This window comes from Ranitomeya variabilis, chromosome 4, assembly GCF_051348905.1.
Source record: "Ranitomeya variabilis isolate aRanVar5 chromosome 4, aRanVar5.hap1, whole genome shotgun sequence".
NCBI classification, from domain to species: Eukaryota; Metazoa; Chordata; class Amphibia; order Anura; family Dendrobatidae; genus Ranitomeya; species Ranitomeya variabilis.
Window position 1 is genome coordinate 160,217,652 of NC_135235.1, and position 20,052 is coordinate 160,237,703.

The 20,052-nt window shown below is 40.3% G+C and overlaps 1 protein-coding gene across 1 annotated transcript in view; it reads right to left on the reverse strand.

The window, feature by feature from the left end:
* The window catches only part of NRG3 (neuregulin 3), a 1,406,690-nt gene that overhangs the window by 165,218 nt on the left and 1,221,420 nt on the right, over positions 1–20,052 (reverse strand). The window contains exons 6-7 of the mRNA XM_077259354.1: positions 9,622–9,748; positions 6,843–6,970 (exon numbers count right to left, since the gene is read on the reverse strand). Coding sequence (XP_077115469.1) covers positions 6,843–6,970; positions 9,622–9,748 — 255 coding nt within the window. The remainder of the gene's footprint in view (positions 1–6,842; positions 6,971–9,621; positions 9,749–20,052) is intronic.

Consider the following 20,052-nt stretch of genomic DNA (forward strand, 5'->3'; position numbering starts at 1 on the left):
ATACGTGGCACTGAAACACGTGGCACTGAAATACGTGATACGTGGCACTGAAATACGTGGCACTGAAATACGTGGCACTGAAATACGTGGCACTGAAATACGTGGCACTTAAATACGTGGCACTGAAATATGTGATACGTGGCACTGAAATACGTGGCACTGAAATACGTGGCACTGAAATACGTGGCACTGAAATACGTGGCACTGAAATACGTGGCACTGAAATACGTGGCACTGAAATACGTGGCACTGAAATACGTGGCACTAAAATATGTGGCACTGAAATACGTGATACGTGGCACTGAAATACGTGGCACTGAAACACGTGGCACTGAAATACGTGGCACTGAAATACGTGGCACTGAAATACGTGGCACTAAAATATGTGGCACTGAAATACGTGATACGTGGCACTGAAATACGTGGCACTGAAACACGTGGCACTGAAATACGTGATACGTGGCACTGAAATACGTGGCACTGAAATACGTGGCACTGAAATACGTGGCACTGAAATACGTGGCACTATGACTGTCAGAAAATGTTCATTAAACGGTTAGGGATGAGTTTAGGGGTAGGGTTAGGGTTTGGATCCCTTTATCACCTTGATGGTGGTGGGTGGCTTTTCAGTGTGTTTTCTGTTTTTTTTCGATAAAAATGCATGCGTTTTTAACGCAAACAAACGCATGTGCTTAAAAACGCAAGAAAATACTGCAGGTTGTATTTCTGAAAATGAACGCATGCAGAAAAAAACCGCATGCGTTTGAAAACGCGACCAAACGCGTACAAAAAAAACGCATGCGTTATCAATGTCAAATATAGGGAAAAAACGCATGCGTTTTTTTGTGCAAAAAACGCTGCAGACAAAAACGCAAGTGTGAAACCAGCGACGCTTTTTATAGCAAAAAAGTTTTTGCGTCTCCACATTTTGAGACCTATAATTTTTCCACATTTTGCTCCACAGAGTCATGTGAGGTCTTGTTTTTTGCGGAACGAGTTGACGTTTTTATTGGTAACATTTTAGGACACGTGACCATTTTTGATCGCTTTTTATTCCGATTTTTGTGAGGCAGAATGACCAAAAACCTGCTATTCATGAATTTCTTTTGGGAGAGGCGTTTATACCGTTCCGCGTTTGGTAAAATTGATAAAGCAGTTTTATTCGTCGGGTCAGTACGATTACAGCAATATCTCATTTATATCATTTTTTTATGTTTTGGCGCTTTTATACGATAAAAACTAAAATATAGAAAAAATAATTATTTTGGTATCGCTTTATTCTCAGGACTATAACTTTTTTATTTTTTTGCTGATGATGCTGTATGGCGGCTTGTTTTTTGCGGGACAAGATGACGTTTTCAGCGGTACCATGGTTATTTATATCAGTCTTTTTGATCGCGTGTTATTCCACTTTTTGTTCGGCGGTATGGTAATAAAGCGTTGTTTTTTGCCTCGTTTTTTTTTTTTTTTTCTTACGGTGTTTACTGAAGGGGTTAACTAGTGGGGCAGTTTTATAGGTTGGGTCGTTACGGACGCGGCGATACTAAATATGTGTACTTTTATTGTTTTGTTTTTTTTATTTAGATAAAGAAATGTATTTATGGGAATAATATATATTTTTTTATTATTATTTATTTAGGAATTTTTTTTTTTTTTTTTTTACACATGTGGAAAAATTTTTTTTTTACTTTTTTACTTTGTCCCAGGGGGGGACATCACAGATCATTGATCTGGCAGTGTGCACAGCACTCTGCCAGATCGACGATCTGCTGTGCAGGGCTGCAGGCTTTCCAAGTGTCTGCTCTGAGCAGACACTCGGTAAGCCACCTCCCTCCCTGCAGGACCCGGATGCCGCGGCCATCTTGGATCCGGGACCTGCGGCGAGGAGGGAGGTAGGAGACCCTCAGAGCAACGCGATCACATCGCGTTGCTCCGGGGGTCTCAGGGAAGCCCGCAGGGAGCCCCCTCCCTGCGCGATGCTTCCCTATACCGCCGGTACACTGCGATCATGTTTGATCGCGGTGTGCCGGGGGTTAATGTGCCGGGGGCGGTCCGTGACCGCTCCTGGCACATAGTGCCGGATGTCAGCTGCGATATGCAGCTGACACCCGGCCGCGATCGGCCGCGCTCCCCCCGTGAGCGCCGCTGATCGATGATGACGTACTATCCCGTCGGCGGTCATACGGGCCCACCCCACCTCGACGGGATAGTACGTCTGATGTCAGGAAGGGGTTAACAAATAAAGGTACAGTAATTTTTACTTCATGAATGTTTAACAATTATAAAAATGTATAATTCCTAATGCACTGCTTAAATACTATGTGTCTAATTCATAAGACTGGTGTTTTGTACAGTAATATGTGAGTAATTTATTAAGAGCGGATCCCATCTTAATGAATTTGTAGCATCGTTTATTCTACACCCCTTCATAAATGTAACTCCAGTCAGGAAGTAATGGCGATTAATGAGAATAAAATAAGAGCAAACACTGGCCACTTTTGACATGGATAAAACCTCTCTTTAACCTCTTTAGGACCGAGCAATTTTGTTTATTTATGTGGTTTCATTTTTCCCTCCCTTCCTTCCAAGAGCTTTGACTTTTTTATTTTTCTACTGAAAATGCCATGTGAGGGCTTGTTTTTCGTGGGACTAGTTGAACCTTTAAAGGACACCATCTATTTTATCATATGATTAACTGAAAAATGGGAAAAAATTCCAAGTGAAGTGAAAAAAATAAATTCCATAATTGTATTTTGGGAGATTTGTATCTATTCTGAAGTAAAAAATGATCTGGAAATATGATTGTACAATGATACAAAACTTGCATTTTTTTTGTTTTTATTTAAGTTGTGAAAAAAAAAAAAAATTGTAAAAAAAAATAAAAATTAGCTTGAGTCGCCATTTTCAAAAACTCGTAACATTTTTATTTTTTAGTTGATAGAGCTGTGTGATAGCTCATTTTTTGTGCTTTAATGTGATATATTTATTAATACTTTTTTGGGTATACACAATTCTTTAATATCATAATAATGCAATTTTTGTAGACTTGCAGCAGCCAAAAACTCACAATTCTGGTATTTCGATTTTTTTTCACATTACATCTTTTACAGATTGGGTTAATTCATTTTACGTTTTGCAGATCAGATATGTCTGAACACATTGATACCAAAAAAGTGTTAGGTGTTTTTTTTTTTTTTAATCAAATGACATCATTGGCATTTGCCGGTGAGTGTGCTCTTGAAATGTATGAAGGAGATGTCGTCGCTGGACCATGGCCAGGTAGGAGCAATGTGTTTTTTTTAATTGAAAGCTGCAAGCTGCAATATGTTTAAACTTCAGGTTGGAGACACGTGGACAATGTGGGCATTATGGAGACAGATGAGGCAGGATAAAGACAGATGGGGCAGGAACATGAGGCAGGAAGGAGACAGATGGGCAGGATGGAGACAGATGGGGCAGGATGGAGACAGGTGGGGCAGGAACATGGGGCAGGATGGAGACAGATGGGGCAAGATCATGGCAGAGGATGGAATAAGATGGGGCAGAACCATGGGGCAATATGGAGACAGATGAGGCAGGATGGAGACAGATGGGGCAGGAACATGGGGCAGGAAGGACACAGATGAGGCAGAATGGAGACAGATGGGGCAGGAACATGGAGCAGGAAGGAGACAGATGGGGAGGATGGAGACAGATGGGGAAGTGGCACATGGGGCAGGATGGAAATAGTTTGGGCAGGAAGGAGATAGATGGGGCAGGAACATGGGGCAGGATGGAGACAGATGGGGCAGGATGGAGACAAATGAGGCAGGATGGAGACAGATGGGGCAGTATGGATATGATGGAGATACATGGGGAGAATCATGGGACACATGAAGCAGGATCATGGGATAGATGGGAAGGATCATGGGTCACATGGGGCAGAATCATGGGTCAGATGAGTCAAGATCATGGGACAGATGGGGCAGGATCATGGGACAGATGGGGCAGAATGAAGACAGTTGGTGCAGGATGGGGAGATCAAATGGGGCAGGATGCGACATCACATGGTGCAGAATGGATACTCATGAGGGCAGGATAGGAGAACATATGGGCCAGGTTGGGAGAACTTATGTCTGGAGCTAGGAATGAGACATAAGGGGGCCATAATGTGGGGCATATTACTGTAGGGACTAATTAAGGGATACTATTATTGCAGTGAGAATATTTATTTTTTGAGGATACAGTTTTCAATGGGGGGTCTTGTTACTGTGCAGAGCAACACCATGTCACCTTTTTTCCTCATGCAGTGTAGTGTAGAAGTTAGGAAAATATTAAGTAATGAGCTCTGCAAGCGGTGCACTAGATAGCTATGTTATTTCCTGCAGAGACGAGTCCTGCCTGGAAGAAGTGATGGTGGTCTGTGCTGGATAAAGATAAAAAGCAAAGATGAAGTACTTCACCTAGAGATGTCACTGGTGAGTCAGTGTAATATATATACACACTCACTATACACTATATACTGTGTACAGAGCTCATGTATATAATCTCACCGGTGATCACTGTATTACCTGTACACTGACACTGTATACAGAGGTCCTGTGTATAATGTCACTGATGATCACTCTATTACCTGTACACTGACACTATATACAGAGTTTCTGTGATAATGTCCATTGTGATCACTGTATTACCTGTACACTGACAATATATACAGAGCTCCTGCGTATAAGGTCACCGGTGATCACTGTACTCTGTGTGCAGTTTCACTATATACAGAGCTCCTCTGTATAATGCCACTGGTGATCCCTGTATTAGTTGTAGACTTTATACAGAGCTTGTGTGTATAATGTCATCATGATCACTGTATTACTTCTACACTATACACTATATACAGAGCTCAAATGTGTAATGTCACCATTATCAGTGTATTAACTGTACACTTTATACAGCACTCGAATGTATAATGTTAATGGTGATCACTGTGTTACCTGTGCACTGACACGATATAATATATGCTACATTCAGAGTGCCTGTGTATAATGTCACCGATAATCACTGTATTACCTGTACATGGACACTACATACTAAGTACAGATCTCTTGTGTATAAAGGCACTTATAGTGGTATTAATATTGTAATTTTTTTTATTATTATTGATTAGTATTGTAGTATTCAATCAACATGTGGTGGTAATATGTGATTTGGTCAAGGTGTGGTGGTACTTGTTCCTTGTATGTGCTATTATTCGGTCACTGTGGTGGTAATATGTGATCTGGTCATGATGCTGAGGTATTTGTCCCTTTTTTTTGATATTATTGGTCATTTTAAAAATTGAAAAACAAATAAAAATATACTTAAATTGTATTGGATATTTTAACAAATGTTTAATAAGTTACAGTAGAGCCCAGCGAAAAGAGTTTACCTTGTCGAGGTGGTGGATTAAAAAATCTTTTTTCCAAAACAAAAGCTGCTGGCTGTGTATTTGATCTGGTGATGCAAGCTGTTAATGTGTGATTGGTGAGGATGTGGTGCAGAAGTGGAGTTTTTTCAAGAGAGGGCAATGGAACTGTTCAAGGTATGAAGCCTGGGAGGAGTCTCAAGGGGGGCCCCAAAAATTGTGTCAGTATAAGGCCCCAAAATTCCTAGTGGCAGTCCTGACACACAGTAATCAGAGCCTCACAGATATTTTCCCACCTGTGCTTCTACATTATCACATTATGCATTTACCTAATATTTAAAGTGAAAAAGAAATTGACGTTGCATTTTCGGTCCACCATTCGTTATATTATTAGTTTCAAATTTTGAGGAGCTGAAGAGACTTCAATTGTACAGAGAATCTGCATGCAGAGACTACCAGCTGGTAGATGGCTTAAGAAAAGCAACTTTCCTCTGATAAGATTCTTATAATAACCTTGTTTTTAATCATTTGTAGACAAATAGTAGATCAAAATCTACCAGTAGATCTAGGTGAATTGATTTTAATATTATTCTGCATCCACACTGAAGTAGGAAACCTGCCTCATATATTGGCTTCACCATTTTTAAGTTAAAAACATCATTATGGGGAACCTGTCACTTTCAGAACTGTTATTTAGCCTGTTAATATAGAGGTATTCTGCAGGTAAATAGTGTTTAAATCCTGTTTACCTTACTTAAAGCGGTTGACCACTACTAGGACAACTCCTTGTTAAACTAAATGTGTGGCTCCGATAAAATAATAAAGCCTATACTCACCTCCTATGCCGGCGTCATTCCCGCGGTGTCAGCACTCACTCTCCCCGGGGTTGTGATGGGGTGTTGTGTCACGTGTGCCGGTGTCCAATCAGCGCTGGCATCATTGTCTCTGCTTTCTGACAAACTGAACAAGAAGAGGAATCCAGGGCTGCAGGTGATCCTGGACTTCTTCCTCATGTTCAGTTTGTCTGAAGGCAGAGGCAGTGACGCCAGCACTGATTGGGCTCTAGGCATCACGTGTCATTCCACAGTATCAAAGCCTTGGGACCGTGAGTGCTGACACTGCTGGAACAGAGCCAGGACAGGAGGTGAGCATAGGCTTTATTATTTTATTGGGGCCGAACATTTGGTTTAAGAAAGGATGGTCCTATTAGTGGACAACCACTTTAATGAAGCAGTGACTGCAGAGAGAAAATAAAGTTATATTCTCCCTGCAGCTACTCACTGTCATCCGGGTGGTGCAAGTAGTATTACAGTCACCAAACACAAACACTGCTGAGCAGGCTGTCAGCCAAGGTGCAATGGAGTGATAAGAGCCACAGTCACATTATATTAAGCAGTGATTGTAATTACAACCCTAATGACTTCAAGTGATGAGTTAAAAGCCAATAGACTTCAATCCTCACCTGTGATGCTTTATCGACTGGCTCCCTCTGTCTGATTCAGTGCTGTCTGAGAAGGGTTGTGTTTCTGAAAAACTGGATTCCATTACATTCTCTCTTATAGGCTCTGGATTCCGCTCAGATTTTGAATACTGTAAGTGAATCATTAAAATACATAATGAGCTTCTTTTAGCAAACTATAAATATTAATAGTCCTAAAAGTGGAAAAATATTGGACACAAGTAATTGGCAAGATATTATTAAACATTTTTGTTGCACTTTCCTATTCTACAGAGTACAGTCAGGAAAACTAAAGACATACAATGACAAACCATTCAACTCCTAACAATAAAACAAAGGGAAGTAAAAGCATGTCACTACATTGAAATATTGTGAAATGTTTTCAGTCTTGAAAACTTACCAATGACACATTAATATGGTAAAGCAATCAACAGTAGTGTTCTCCTTAAGAATGACGTGTAATAAAAACATATAAAGAACAGCAATCATTTTAGTGTCGAATCCTTTCACTTTACAGTTTTAAGTATGTATAGGTCCTGTTACAGTTTCATGGAGGAATTTCCAGCAAAGGACAAAAATCGTGTTATACTACTCAATGAAATAAAAATGTTATATTGCTCCGAAATAAGCTTTAAAGGAGATACCATAGGTCAAGGTGTGTAAAGTATTTATAAAGTAAAGGAAAAAGAAAAAATGTGAATAGAAAGATGTGAAAAGTGTAAAGGTATAAAAATATAACTTTTATTACTAAACACATGAAAATAGAGTCCTTTATTCAAAAAGGTCTCCCTTAATATTTGAGAGACCCAACCCACTAACTAAAATTATGCTTGGCAGATACTGAGATATTTGTAAAGGCAAACATAGCTGATCAGCATAAAATCTCCCCATCTCTTAACATCATATTACCCTGCTTTTAGAAGGTGCTACAGTACATCTACTATATAATTGTCTAAGGGTCACTTCCGTCTTTCTGTCTATCCTTCTGTCTGTCTGTCATGGATATTCATTGGTCGCGGCCTCTTTCTGTCATGGAAATCCAAGTTGCTGATTGGTCGTGGCAAACCGCCCACGACCATTGCGATGACCAATCAGCGATGGCCATAGTCTGGCAGCGAAACGGCTGCTGCTTTACTGCCCTGCAGTCAGCGCTGAGCTCTCACACAGGGTTAATGCCAGCATTAACGGACCACGGTGTAACGCAGTCCGTTAACGCTGCTATTAACCCTGTGTGACCAACTTTTTACTATTGATGCTGCATATGCAGCATCAATAGTAAAAAGATCTAATGTTACAAATAATAAAAATATAAAAAAAGGTTATCCTCACCTTCCGACGTCAGGTTCTGGTGCCAAGGATGCTAGACGTCGCGCGCTGTCCTCGGCAGTGCAAGCAGCAGGTTTCGGTGCCAAGGATGCTATGTGAGAAGGACCTGCCATGACGTCACGGTCATGTGACCACGACGTCATCACAGGTCCTGCGCTCATACCAACCCTGAGACCAGAAGCTGCCGCGTGCACTGCACACAGATGCCAGGACTTCAAGGGGCCTTCGGAAGGTGAATATATGTTTATTTTTTATTTTAAGTCTTTTTTCACCACGCATATAGTGCCCACATTGCTATATACTACGTGGGCTGTTACATACTGCGTGGGCTTTGTTATATACTACATCTCTGTGCTATATACTATGTAGCAGGGCAATATACAACGTGACTGTCCAATATACTACGTGGCTGTGCATATACTATGTGCTCTGTGTTATATACTATGTAGCTGTGCAATATACTATGTGGCTGTGTCGGTTCTGTTGTATACTACGCCGATTGTGCAATATTCTACATAGCTATGCAATAAACTACGTGCCTCTACAAATACTACGTGGCAATGTTATATACTACGTGCCTCTGCTATATACTACGTCGCTGACCAATACACTGCATAGCTGTGCAATACACTACGTAGCTGTGCCATACACTATGTGACTGTGTTATAAACTACGTGGCTGTGCAATATACTACGTGCCTGTGCAATATACTACGTGGCTCTACAATATACTACGTGGCTATGTTATATACTACGTGGCTGACCAATATACTACATACCTGTGCAATACACTACGTGGCTATGTTATATACTACGTGGCTGTGTTACATACTACGTAGCTCTGTTATATACTACGTAGCTATGTTATATACTACGTCGGTTGTGTTATATACTACATCACTGTGCAATATAGTACGTAGCCTGTGCTATATACTACCTACATATTCTAGAATACCTGATATGTTAGAATTGGGCCACCATCTAGTCTAGACATAAGAGCAGAGTCTTGCCAATTTTGGTGAACATACTTTGTAGATTTAAGTGTCTTTGATCTTAACTACAGGGTGGGTCATTTATATGGATACACCTAAACAAAATGGGAATGGTTGGTGATATCAACTTTCTGTTTGTGGCACATTAGTATATGGGAGGGGGGGGACTTTTCAAGATGGGTGGTGACCGAGGCAGCCATTTTGAAGTTGGCCATTTTGCAACCAACTTTATTTTTTTCAATGGGAAGTGGGTAATATGACACATCCAACTTATTGAGAATGTCACAAGAAAAACAATGGTGTGCTTGGTTTTAACATAATTTAACCTAAAATGCAAAAATATATTATAATTTTCAATCTGTTTGCCGTGAAGGTAATTAATCGAAAAATAATCTCTCTATAAAGGACGTACTGTACACGTGCTGCCATTTGCTGCCAGTTTTGTCAATAATACCAGATACTTACACTGTGTAGCTGAACTCTGCTTTCTCCAAAATTCTTTGCTTTTGATATCAAATTAGATGCATGAAGACTATAGTTTTTCCCACTCTGTGCATCTTTCAACTGCTCCTGAATTATTTTTGTTTGCCTTCTAAATTAAAAAAAAAAACAGAACAAAAATTAATGTGGGCTTCCATATACACAATTTATATTTATACAGTTATATAAAGTGTGTAAGGACATAATTTCATAGTAAACACAATTGCAATGATAAGCTGCAAAATGGTTGAAGGGACATGACAAAAAGTAGAAGGTTTAACTTGAATTTGGTCTTAAAATGCCACAGATTTGCTCAAGCATCTGTGGCATGTGCTGGAAAACTAACAACTTATATGAGTCTAGGAGTCAAAAAGTCAGATCTGTTTAGATCAGTGTTTCATTTTACCATACAGACTTAGATAATATGTGTTATGATCTGGTGGCCTAAGAGCAGCATGAGACGTACTCTGGAGAAGGTAGTACCTGTACTGACCGCAGACCCTGAACTTAACACCGCAACTAGAAGTAGCCGTGGAATGTACCTAGCACTCCCTGGACATCTCGACACAGCCGGAGGACTAATTACCCCTAGAGATAGAAAAGGGAAAACTATCTTGCCTCAGAGAAAATTCCCAAAGGATAGGCAGCCCCCCCACAAATATTGACTGTGAGAGGAGAGGGAAAAAACATACACAGACTGAAATCAGAATTTAGCAAAGGAGGCCACTTCTAGCTAAATAGAAAGGATAGGACAGAGTACTATGCGGTCAGTATTAAAACACTAGAAAATATCCACCACAGAAAATACAAAAACTCCACAGCTAACTAAAGATATGGGGGGTATATCTGCATCTCCAGAGATACCAGCTTGGCTAAACAAATCCTTATACAGACCAAGCTGGACAAGACAAAAACATAGAAAAGAACTGAACAATAAGGCCACAGCATGTGGACAGCAAAAAATCAAGGCCAGAACTTATCTTTGTTGAAAAGAACTGCAAGCAGGAGAGACCAGGCAGAGATGTGAATCCTCCAGGAACAATGGACAACTGGCACTGACTAAAGGGTGAAGCAAGACTAAATAGCCCAGTCAAATTTGCAAAAAGTGAACACACCTGATAAATGCTGCGATTCAGAGACAGCAGCGCTACCACTTACAACCACCGGAGGGAGCCCAAGAGCAGAATTCACAACAAATATGCCTAAAAAGATCCTTTTGCAGTAAAATAGTGAAAAAAAATGCAATACTGCCATTGTTTTTTGAGCTTTATTCATAAAAATGTCCTGAAAACACGATTCTCTTACTTTCCATCATGTCTGCAAATTGAGATTATGGTTTGGCTTTTATCCTAAGTCATGTTACAAAGCTCGTTAAAGGGTTGATATTGATTTTTAAGATAGCCACTTCCAATAGGTATCACTAGATTTAAAATCCTCTTCCTCTCTGAAAAGACAGCATATTTAATTTCTCAGAGAAGCTCTGGCATGCCAGGCTTGACATGTCACTCTCCACAAGGAGAAACATTATCCCTTGGATCCCAGTCAGACACTTCTCACCTAGCAAAACTAGATCTCACGTTTTGCACTAACGAGGGACAGCACCCTGAAACACAGTGTCTGCAAATTGAGATACTGGTCTGGCTTTTTTCCTAAGACATGTGGCAAGGCTAGTTAAAGGGTTAATATTGACTTTTAGCTTTTCTACTTCCAATTGGTGGCACTAGAAGTGTAGTCCTCTTCTTCTCTGAAGAGGCACTTTACAGACTTAAAAGTCTCCTCACTTTGGCGTGCCAGGATTAGAGAAACGTTACCTCCTATATCTAATATCATCATCAATGGAGTTGTGTTGGGGCTTGTTTTTTGCATAATGAGAGTTTTTTATTCAGACAATTTTGGTGTAGATATCATGATTTAATTACTTCTTATTGCATTTTTAGCATATTTGTGGTGACCAAAAAATGTAACCGTGGTGTTTTGATTTTTTTCTAGTTACTGCATTTATCGATCAGTTTAATTAATTTTATATCCTGATAGATCAATGGATGGATGTGATACCAAATATGTGTATTTTTTTTTTACATTTCTTTATTGTTAACTGGGGAAAAGAGCAGTGATTCAATTTTTATATTTTTATTCAATATGTTTTTGAAAACTTTTGTTATTGATTCAAATTTTTATATTTTTATTGTTTTGCATATTTTTGAAAGCTTTTTTTTCCTCTGGTATACTTTGTTATTCCTCTTTGAACCTTTGGTATTTGAACCTGTGATCATCTGATCGCTTGAACAACATATAGCAATACTACAGTATTATGCCATAGTATTGCTGAATATAGTGACATAGAGCCACAAGCTAGCCATCACAAGAGAGTTCATATGACAGGCATTGGGGCATTCAGTAACTTATCAGCTCTTACTTAGAGGAGCAGTGGGAATGAAAGAAGATCAAAAGCTGGCCACGTATGACTTGATGACTGGACCTCTTTAAAGATATAAAATGTTTTTTTTTCCACATTTCTACTATAAAATAATTTTAACCCCACTAAAGAAGGGATTATTTAATAGTGATTTTTTTTAAAGTGTATGTCTCTATCTTTATAATAAAAACATTTCTTTATGTCAGAATTTAATACTCAGCTGCCTATTACCTAAATATGATATTCCATGACAGAAAATAGCTTTCTTTCTATTTTACATTTTAAGTCAAGAAGAGCAGGAAATAACAAGAATCTACTGCTGAGCCTTTAATAAAATGGCACCATATTCTCCATATACTGCACCATTCTAGCTACCCGTAACACGTTGTTAGGACTGGCGGAACGCACCAAATAATATTTAGAGAGGATATGAGGTGCGTTTGCAGTCCGGGGTCCACCGTGCAGAAAGGACACCTGCTGCTCGGAAATGGCGGACTAGATGGCTGTATAATGTGAATACACACATGGATTAGCCTTACCCGGTATGAAGGAAGCGAACCCTGTTGCATCAGAGGGCCACAATACCGCACAGAGAGTGCAAATAATGAGTCACAGAACTGTGTCCCAAGACACAGGGAAAGAGTTCCTCTAGACCTCTTACGCTCGACACCGCTACTGTGGTGTCAGGTAAAGAACTGAACTAATAATTTACTGCACAAGAGTGTGTACAATGCCCCTCTGATGGACGCCACTAACCACCCTAACTAGGGCCAGGAAAGTGCACTAAGCGCATGGCGCCGCACTGGCATTCGCTGCTGAAAGAAGCTAAATTGTGTGCTGGATGTGCAGAGTAGCACAGTCTTGCTCTAGGTAGCTTCCACCATTCGCGAGCAGGCAACAAGACTAGGGATGGGAATGATTCCGAGCTTTCATCCATTGACAGGCATACATCCACACACACACATTAGCAAGTTTACACTAGCGCATGGCTGAGCGGCCATGCAAACCTTTTATAGCAGTAGCGCTCCAGGACCTTCCTTATGGTCCAATAGGAGCCGCAACAGGACCTGAGCATGTGACTCCCGACCTCCAATGGGAGGTCATCCCATGGGCATGCTCAGTATGGGAAAAGCAGGACTTAGTCCCAGAAAGGCCTGCTCACTGCGATCAGTGCTGGCTACAAAGGCAGAGCCTGGAAAGGCAGCAGTAACCATTCACACAGTATCAGCTTGAGCCAGACGCTGGGACCAACGTCTCCACTGAGCAGATTCCACTGCAGCTGGAAGAGAATGGGAGACCACAGCGGACATGGTTTGAGGTTCCCCCTGTGCAGTGGCGGGAACTCGACACCTAATGCATGTATGCTTTTCTGGTTTTACATAACATATTGGAATATTTAGAAATGAGTCAGTTCACCATTCGCCTCTTGAAAAATGTTGAAAAGACCTGTCAGATCTTTTTAGTGATCCAACGAGATTTGGTCCAGCCAAAAATACCCACATACTATATTACATGTATGCTAGGAACACAAAAAAAAACATTTGTCCTACGCATGTTGTAGATTATTTATGTAAAAAGACAGACAAATTGCAAACCCTTTGATCTATTAATATCTATTTCAGTTTAATATTCAGCATATAAGCAAATTGGATTTCAGATGTCATGAAGAAATCGGCAAACTGAAATCAAGACCTTAGCAAATCGATCCCTCAAGGAAAATAGTTAACTCTATTATTAATTTTCATACTTCCCTTGATCAATTAGGAAATAATGGAAATGGTGGAAAGTATAACAGATACTGGAAATGCCTTTTAATTGCCTTATATAGCATACTAGAACTAAATTTTGTTTCTCAAGAGAGTCTTGGTTCTAGAAGGCTTAACATCCTATCATTTTACAAAGGCTATTGCGCTTCAGTATTATGTGGAGCTTATTGTACAACTTAAAGTGGTATTGTGCACATCAAATAATTGCTTTCTATTTTAAATGTAATGTAATACGCTTTTTTTAAACTACTATACCCCTTTAATACAAATGTAGCAGATTCAGTAAAAATTATTTCCTACCCATTTAAAAAAAAAATAGCTAAAGATGAGGCTTATGCAGACATCTGTAGATTCTCTCATCTGAGAGAATAGGACCAATTATGCAAATGACACTCTGATCAAACCATGATCAGAGTTTAATCAGAGTGAGAGCATTGTGTGATCCAATTCTCTCAGATGGAAGAATCCAAGCACACTGTGAGAACAAGATGAAGTCTGTGAAAATTAGATGTCAACCAAGTGCAATTCAATGTTTTTGTAACGCCGGTATCTCTGCATGCTGCCCCTCTACCCTGGCAGAAATGCTGACTAACTTATCACAGCGGACCATATCCCGCTCCTCCTTCTCCTTTCTGCTCTGCTGCTGCCTGGGGGCTTGGGGGGCTTCTATGCGACCTCCCTCTTGAAGGGGCAGCTCACACACCATTCTAAACTGTCCCCAGTCAATGGCTGGGAAACACTTACTATTTAAGGCACCTTCACCTGCATGTAGGTGCCTGTACAACGTCTTCAGTCTGTTTCTTAACCCCTTCATGACGGGGGTATTTTTGGTTTTGAATTTTCATTTTTTGCTACCCTTCTTCCCAGAGACATAACATTGTTTTTATTTTTCCGTCAATATGGCCACATGAAGGCTTGTATTTTGTGGAATGAGTTGTACTTTTGAACTACACCATTGGTTTTAACATATCGTGTCCAGGAAAACGGGAAAAAATTCAAAGTGTGGTGAAATTGCAAAAAAAGTGCAATCCCACAGTTGTTTTTTGCTTTGCTTTTTTATTAGGCTCACTAAATGCTAAAACTGACCTGTCATAATGATTCAGGTCATTACGAGTTCATAGACACCAAACATATCTAGTTTTTTTTTATCTAAGTGGTGAAAAAAAAAATCTAAATTTTGTTAAAAAGAAAAAAAAATGCTCCAAATTCCGATACCTTTAGTGCCTCCATTTTTCGTGATCTTGGGTTGGGTGAGGGTTCATTTTTTGCACGCCGAGCTGACATTTTTAATGATACAATTTTGGTGCAAATATGATCTTTTGATCTCGCCTGTTGTTGCATTTTAATGCAATGTCGTTGCGACCAAAAAACTTAATTCTGGCATTTTGACTTTTTTTTCTCACTTTGCCATTTAGCAATCAGGATAATCTTTTTTTTATTGATAGATCAGGCGATTCTAAAACCAGCGATACCAAATATGTTTATATTTGATTTTTTTATTGTTTTATTTTGAATGGGGCAAAAGGGAGGTGATTTGAACTTTTATAATTTTTATTTTTTATATTTTTAAAAACATTTTTTTTGGCATGCTTCAATAGTCTCCATGGGAGGCTAGAAGCTGCCGTGACCAAATCAAATCTGCTACATACAGGCGATGATCAGATCACCTGCATGTAGCAAAATACATCACTTGCTATGAGCGCCGACCACTGGGTGGCACTCATAGCAATCCGACAGTGACAACCAAAGAGGTCTTCAGGAGACCTCTGGTTGTCTTGCCAACCCATTGGTGACCTGCAATCACGTGATGGAGGTCACCAATGGGTGGATTTCCGGTGTGATTCCCAGAAATGCATGTTAAATGCCACTTTCAGAGTTTGAGAGGGGCATTTAATGGGTTAATATCCACGGGTGGATTGTGATCTGTTCAAAACAGCAGACATGTGCCGGGACAGATGTGGACTATCCACCAGAGCCCACATCAAAGTCAGAGAGTCTGATGTGGGCATACTATTACGCCCAACATCAGAAAGGGGTTAAACACCTTTTTTGTTCTCAGGTCCCAATGCTCATATCCTGTCTATCAGCCATGCCTAAATGCCTGCCTGTCTATCAGGCATCTCCACCCACCTGCATATCAGCTGTGCCTGTCTGCCTGCCTGTCTTTCAGCCATGCCTGTCTGCCTGTATATCAGCCATGTCTGCTTGCCTGCCTGTATAACTGTCATGCCTGCTAGTACCTGCCTGCCTGTGTGTCTGTCTTGCCAGTAACTAAAACAGCCATACCAGCCAGTACTTGACAAGTCTACTATTCCTGGCTGTTCCTGCCTCCTGTCCCTTGAGTGTCAGCTGCCATCCTCCGGAGGTCAATTCTGATGCAGCACCTGGTCTCACCTCCCTTTATCCCTCCACAGATTGGAAATTTCAGTTTAATTTATGAAAGAAGCAAGAACTGACAAAAATTAGGGACTCAAATACAACCTGTATTGAACATAAAGGAGGACCTCATACACATTCTGTTTAAATTGTCATGTATTGGTACTCCTAGACTCATAAAGGCTATGACCTATAGGTTTCTCATTCACTTTGCTGTAATCGTGTTTTGCTTTAAGTTTTGTCACAAATCCGAGCAGAAAAGTGCAACAATGACGCACCCACTCTGCAATGTGTGCACTCAGCCTAACATTTTGAACAAGTTTTGGAGGCTTATATAGCAATGACATCTACCCAAGGATATGTTAAACTCTATGGATGAGCAATATAATACCGATAACTTTTTGAACAAGTTTTTTGAGGCTTGCATAGCAATGAACTGCACCCAAGAAGATGTTATACCCTATGGATGGGCAATATAATATCTATAAGTTTTTGTTTTTGAACAAGATTTTTGAATGCTATATACCAAGAAAACGTACTCCAGACCACAAAATAGTTTATGGGTGAGCAATATAATACCAATCAGGGTATATGCACACTTTGAGTAAAATTTCGGCATCATATCTTCTTATCTGTACACGAGAAATGCTGCTGCAAAAGAGGTTGTTTTTGTTGCAATTGTGCCGTGTCTTAGATTGCCCTGAGATTCAATGGTGAAAAATGCAGGGCACAAGTGCACAGAGAATTGACATGCTGCAGATTATTTTCAGCACCAAATCTGCAAGTTTAAAATACTTATCTTGTGAATGACACTTTAGGTTTCTCATTCACTTTTCTGGCATGAGGTTTAGTGACAAATCCAAGCCAAAAAAGTGACAAAAAACACCAAATCTTCAACATGTGCACACAGCCTAAAATTTTGAAGAAGTTTTTAAGAGCTATATACCAACAAAATGTACTCCAGACCATGGAATAGTTGATAGGTCAGCAATATAATACCAATAAATTTTTTAACACAGTTTTTGATACTTTTATAGCATCAAAATCTACTCAAGAATATGTAAAAGTCTATGAATAATAATAATAATAATAATAATAATAATAATCTTTATTAATATAGCGCCAACATATTCCGCAGAGCTTTACAGTTTAACAGTTTCAAACACAACAGTCATAGGTAACAATGTTAACAATACAGTAATAAAGCAAAATAAGACAAAATAAGACGACCCTGCTCGTGAGAGCTTACAATCTACAATGAGGTGGGGAGATACAAAGTACAGGTGTGTATTTACAATGATGTATTTACAATGATGGTCCAGCCATCTTCAGGGGGTGGGGGGTAGATGGAGATGGTGAATGGGCTACACACACACACAAACATAAAATGACTGATTAGGGAACGTGATAGGCCGCTCTGAACAAATGAGTTTTGAGCGAGCGCCTAAAACTATGCAAGTTGTGGATGGTCCTAATATCTTGGGGTAGAGCATTCCAAAGGATTGGCGAAGCACGGGAGAAGTCTTGGAGTCGGGAGTGGGAGGTACGGATTAGTGCAGAGGTTAGTCGAAAGTCGTTTGCAAAGCGCAGCGGTCGGCTAGGCCGATAGAAAGAAATGAGGGAGGAGATGTAAGGGGGTGCCGCACTGTGGAGAGCTTTGTGGGTGAGAACAAGTACTTTGAATTGTATCCTGTAATGAATGGGCAGCCAGTGTAACGACTGGCAAAGAGCGGACACGTCCAAGTAACGATTAGCCAGATGGACGACCCTGGCTGCTGCATTAAAGATAGACTGGAGAGGGGAAAGTCGCGTGAGGGGGAGGCCAATTAATAGAGAGTTGCAGTAGTCCAGACGGGAGTGGATTAGGGCGACAGTGAGAGTTTTTGTTGTCTCCATGGTGAGAAAAGGGTGGATTCTAGAGATGTTCTTTAGATGTAAGCGGCATGAGCGGGCAAGAGATTGTATGTGGGAGGTGAAGGAGAGATCGGAGTCAAACATAACACCCAGACTGCGTGCCTGCTGCCTAGGCGTTATTATGGTGCCACCCACTGAGAGGGAAATGTCAGATTTAGGGAGGCTAGTAGAAGGCGGTAGCAGAAGAAGTTCAGTTTTGGAGAGGTTGAGTTTCAGATAGAGAGCGGACATGATGTTAGAGACTGCAGACAAACAGTCAGTGGCGTTCTGTAGTACTGTGGGGGTAAGGTCAGAGGCTGATGTGTATAGTTGTGTGTCATCAGCATAAAGATGGTACTGAAAGCCAAATCTGCTGATGGTCTGTCCAATTGGGGCCGTGTAGAGGGAGAAGAGAAGGGGGCCAAGGACTGAGCCCTGAGACAGTGAGAGGAAGGATATGAAGTGGAGCCAAAGAACAGAACACTGAAGGAGCATTCAGAAAGATAGGAAGAGAACCAGGAGAGAGCAGTGTCCTTAATGCTTAGTGACTGGAGCCTAGAGAGTAGGAGAGGGTGGTCAACAGTGTCGAAAGCTGCAGAAAGATCGAGGAGAATGAGCAGAGAGTGGTCACCGTTACATTTTGCTGTCAGAAGGTCATTGTTCACCTTGATGAGTGCAGTTTCTGTTGAATGTAGGGGGCGGAACCCGGACTGTGAAGGTTCTAGGAGGGAATGAGTGGAGAGGTAACGGGTAAGGCGGGAGTAGACTAGGCGCTCCAGAAGTTTTGAGATGAAGGGGAGATTGGAGACCGGTCTGTAGTTGTTTGCGCATGATGGGTCAAGGGTGGGTTTTTTTAGTAATGGAGTAATGATAGAGTGTTTGAAGGAGGAGGGGAAAATGCCAGAGGAGAGGGAGAGATTAAAGATTGTGGTTAGGTGAGTTGTGACGACTGGAGAGAGAGACTGGAGGAGGTGTGAGGGAATGGGGTCGGTAGTGCATATAGTCGGACGAGAAGGAGAGAGGAGCTTGGAGACTTCTTCTGTGATGGGATCGAATGTGGAGAGTGAGCCAGGGAAGATGCAAGGAGGAATGGGAGTCATTGCACTTGGTGTCTGGGAGCGGATTTCCTGACGGATATTGTCTATTTTCTCTATAAAGTTGGAGGCCAGGTCATCAGCACAAATGTCTGTGAATGTCTATGAATGAGCAATAAAATATATCGAACAATTTTTTAATATATGTAATGATATATTTGTAACAAATTTTTTGAGGCTTATATAGCAGCTAAATGTACCCAAGAAGACGTAATACCCTATGAATGAGCAATATAATATTGATACATTTTTTAACAAGTTTATTGAGGGTTATATACCAACGAAATGTACTCCAGACCATGGATTATTGTATGGATGAGCAATGTAATACCGATAAAATTTGAACACGTTTTTGAGGCTTTTATAACAATGAAATGGACTCACACCACGGAATAGTGTATACGTGAGCAATATAATGCCAATAAATTTTTTAACAAGATTTTTAGTCTTCTATAACAAAGAAATGGACTCCAGACCACGGAATAGTGTATGGGTGAGCTATATAATACTGATACATTTTTGAGCAAGTTTATTGAGGGTTATATATCAATGAAATGTAAATGTAACCAAGAAGATGTAATACCCTATAGTTGATCAATATAATACTGCTAACATTTGGAACAATTATTTTGATATTTATATAGCAACTAAATGTACCCAAGAAGATGTAATACCCTATTGGCGAGCAATATAATACCGATAAATTTTTAAGTGTTTTGAGTGTTATATAACAACAAACTGAAATCCATCCCACAGAATACGCTAGGGGTGAGCAATATAATAACAATTAAATTTTGAACAATTTTTTAAGGCTTATATTGCAATGAAATGTACCCTACACTCCCTGACAGAAGTTATGTCACTTATCCAT